The 3,618-nt window shown below is 32.0% G+C and overlaps 1 protein-coding gene across 1 annotated transcript; it reads right to left on the bottom strand.

The window, feature by feature from the left end:
• Positions 1–714: 714 nt before the first annotated feature.
• LOC132641938 (protein BIG GRAIN 1-like E) lies at positions 715–2,308 on the bottom strand. The gene has a single exon (XM_060359086.1). It carries the CDS (start codon positions 2,112–2,114, stop codon positions 1,164–1,166), a length of 951 nt encoding a protein of 316 aa, XP_060215069.1. The 5' UTR covers positions 2,115–2,308; the 3' UTR covers positions 715–1,163.
• Positions 2,309–3,618: the final 1,310 nt, after the last annotated feature.

The raw sequence follows: 3,618 nt of genomic DNA, 5'->3' as shown, positions 1-3,618 counted from the left end.
TTACTATACATAAGGAAGAGAATATTTAAAATATTTACATAGACTATTACATAGTCTATTAATAATACATTATACATTTTATCCTTTCTACTATAGTTGATAAAAAATAAATTATTTTTGGCAGTGGTGAGGCAAGTTTACCGAAAATGTATTGTGTGTGTATATACTTTTCACCTATATATATACACACGATACATTTTCTAGTGACGGGACTTTTCACCTATATATATACACATAATACATTTTCGGTAAACTTGGCTCACCACTGCCAAAAATAATATATATATATATATATATATATATTCTCTAATTCAGTTAATAAAAAATCTAACTTCGCCATTTATTTTCGAGAGGGTGGGAGAAGATAGCTCGAGAGAGGGGGGGGGGGGGGAGCGGGGGCGGGGGGAGAGAGGAGAATTTATTCAAATGCTAAACCCTAATCATACTTAAACGAACATTAATAGAAATACATAGAATACAATGAAGTGACACATCAATAACGATGGTTGGTAACTTAATTATTGTAAACAACTAACGATATCAGGTTCTCATAATATAAATTAATCAGATCTGTTAATGCTTATCACTAAAGTCAAAAGATAATTAATAGGAATATATACTCAATATGTTATTATGACTATGGTTGGTTTTTCAATCATGATATTGGCAGAAAAACCCTTAATTTCAATCTTAATCATGCATAATGATATTAAAGCTGTTATAGTGGTGGACACATGATGTGCTTACACTTCCATATCATATCAATAGCTCCAAAAGCAAAGCACTAAAAGTCAAGGCATAGAAGACATTCCAAACTGTACACACAGTAAAAAGCTTTGCAAAAACTTCCAAGGAATCACCAAAAAAAAAAAAAAGAAAAAGGCAGATCTATGGACATATCCTGACAAGAAAATCAAGACTTCCTTTTTCATGGCTCTAAACATCAACCATAAAAAAAAAAAAAAAAAAAAAAAAAAAATCCTCAATATGAATGTTTTGTGAAAGAGATGGAAATTAATTAAAGTAAAAATAAAATAAAAATCCGGTACACTAAGCTCTTGTTAAGGGCGATGTTCAAGAAAAAATCTGGCCACATCAAGTCTATCGCATGCATTTCATTTTTGACCTCCAAGGTCACACGATTCGTCACGTCAAGACTCCCTTCAGATTGCGCCGGTGGAAATTGGTGCACCCCTTTTGATGTTATCCATATGTGTAGTCTCATAAACTGGCAAACCACTTGATGAATAGTAATCCAAGTCAATATTTGGTAAATCAAACAAATCAGAGCTTGAATCACTATCTCCATCATCATCATCAACAACAACCTTGTTATATGTCTTAGTTTTCTCTGATAATAATAATCCATTGCTTCTGTTCTTGTACTTGTCTGAATAATAAACTCCATTATTTTTGCTCAACTTTAACTTCTCATCCAACCAAGAATTATCAGTAGCATTTTTCTTGTCACCATATACTTCATGTTGTTGCTTCCCTAATCCAAAGCTTTTGAAATCTTTGTAGGATTTTGTAGGAGTAGGAGCATAAGGGGGTGGTGTTCTAAAACCAGAATTTAATGATGACTTTGAATCACTACTACTACTATTAGTAGTATTAGTAATAGTAGTAGCAATAATATTGCTTGAGCTTCTAAAGCTAAAGTGACTAATGCTACTTCTTCTTTTTCTTCTTCCACTTGGGCTTTGATCATCTTCATCTTTCAAAGATTGTGATGATTTCTTTTTCTTGGATGATGTTTGGTTGAAGAGGGAATTCAAGAAACTAGCAAGTCTTCCTCCTGGAGAACTTGGTTGCTTGTACTTCTTTTGATCCTTTTTAATATTTGTTGGTTTTTGATCCATAATATGATGATGATAAGTAGTTTGTGAAGGAAGAAGTGATGAAGAATTTCTCATCATGGGCATGTCAAAACTCTTTCTTCCACCTCTCAAACTTTGCTTGTTGTTGTAACCAGAATAATATTCTTCATTTGCACCTGAGAAATATTTTGCAGCCTCAAAAACATCAATCTCTCCTGAATTTTTCCTCCATTGGATAATTTTCTTGGACATTTTTTCTGTAGTACTCTCAGGATGTATTCCAGTGATGGACATGATGAGTACTAAAAAGGTGTATATCAAAGGAAACTGAAGTTGAAGATAGAGAAGATTGGAGAGTTAATTAAGTGTATTTAAAGTAGAAAAAAATATGTAGGATATTGAAATAAGAGTTCAATTTGTGTGGTTGTGAAGAGAAAGCAAGAGGGGTTTTAGGGTTGTTGTCGAAAGGGACACGAGGGAGGGGTTTGCTTTGGGAAATTATTGAGAGTAATGGCTGTTAAGGTGACTCTTATAGAGTTTATTCAATAGTATAAAGAATTTTTTACACCATTAAGTCATTTAAATAATATTTATATGTAAGCTTCTTTAAATTAATGTGAAATTTAAAATCTTGAACATAAGAAAACTACCTGCTAAAATCAATAAAGATGACATGACGGTATAAAAATTATTTACGCTGATAATATATATAACTTTGCTCATTTAATTTCTATATATAGCAATGCATTGAGCTATGAAGGTAGGATTTAAGTTATATATGTATACATAAGCATTGCAAATACTTTTATATTATCAGTGTAATTTATCATTGTTAGTTTTTTTTTTTAATGTTATAGTTAATATTTTATTATAGCATTTACTTGTAATTAATTTGCTTATTATAAATTAATTAAATATTTTGCTTTAGTAATAGTAAATAGTGAAGGAAGAGTACGGTAGAATAATCTAAGCCTTTCAACCTTCTTATGCTTTGAAATCCAGAAGTTGGGGTAAGCATCATGGGGGGCATAGAGCTGTGTATCCTTGGATTCTGATAAGCCTTTTTTAGTGGGATATTTGCTTTCAGCTTTGAACTAGTGTTAGCAAGGGTGTATACCATGATTTTTTTTTTCTTCCCATACCCCCACCAAACACCAAAAAATGGAAATTCCTATAATTCATGTTTCAATTTTCATTGTCACAAGAAAGGGAAAGAAGAATCAAATGCAATTCTTTTTTCTCAACAAAGACAAAATGCTAGAGTATATCTTCCATTTACTAAATTTTGATGGACAAAAGTTATCCAATGCATATATTCATCAATGGCGGAACCAGGTGATACAAAATATAAGGAAATATCATGAAAGAAGCCAAGGAAATTCAATACACACACGTATAAAATAATTTTGATCTTGTAGATACAATATAAATTTTCGGCAAAGGAATTCAGATAAACCCCCTTGTGCTCTCTTTCCGCTCTTGCCTTTATTAGTGGAAGGTAGCAGATATCTAAGAATATTGACGTGTGCACAAGCTTATTCAGGACACCACCGTTAGAAAAATGAAAGGGGGAAAAGGGCACCAACATTAATTACTCTTTTCTTTAAAGACACTTTAGAATTTAGTCTTGATGAATTTGGATTTGAAAAGGAAAAAAAAATTATCCAAGAACTATAGCTTGAGACACATTGTCTGACACCTTTATATTGTGTCCTCCAATATTTGAAAGAGAAAGAAAAAAGGAGTTTATGGAAGGCTGAAAAAACCATGATAGGGTTTAGATTGAAGTGATTGTGGC

Source organism: Lycium barbarum, chromosome 5 (genome assembly GCF_019175385.1).
Source record: "Lycium barbarum isolate Lr01 chromosome 5, ASM1917538v2, whole genome shotgun sequence".
Lineage (NCBI taxonomy): Eukaryota > Viridiplantae > Streptophyta > Magnoliopsida > Solanales > Solanaceae > Lycium > Lycium barbarum.
This window is presented reverse-complemented; position numbering and strand designations above follow the sequence as displayed.

Bases quoted from the DNA above. Each gene is read 5' to 3' on its own strand.
- LOC132641938 (XM_060359086.1), bottom strand. From the start codon at position 2,114: ATGTCCATCACTGGAATACATCCTGAGAGTACTACAGAAAAAATGTCC.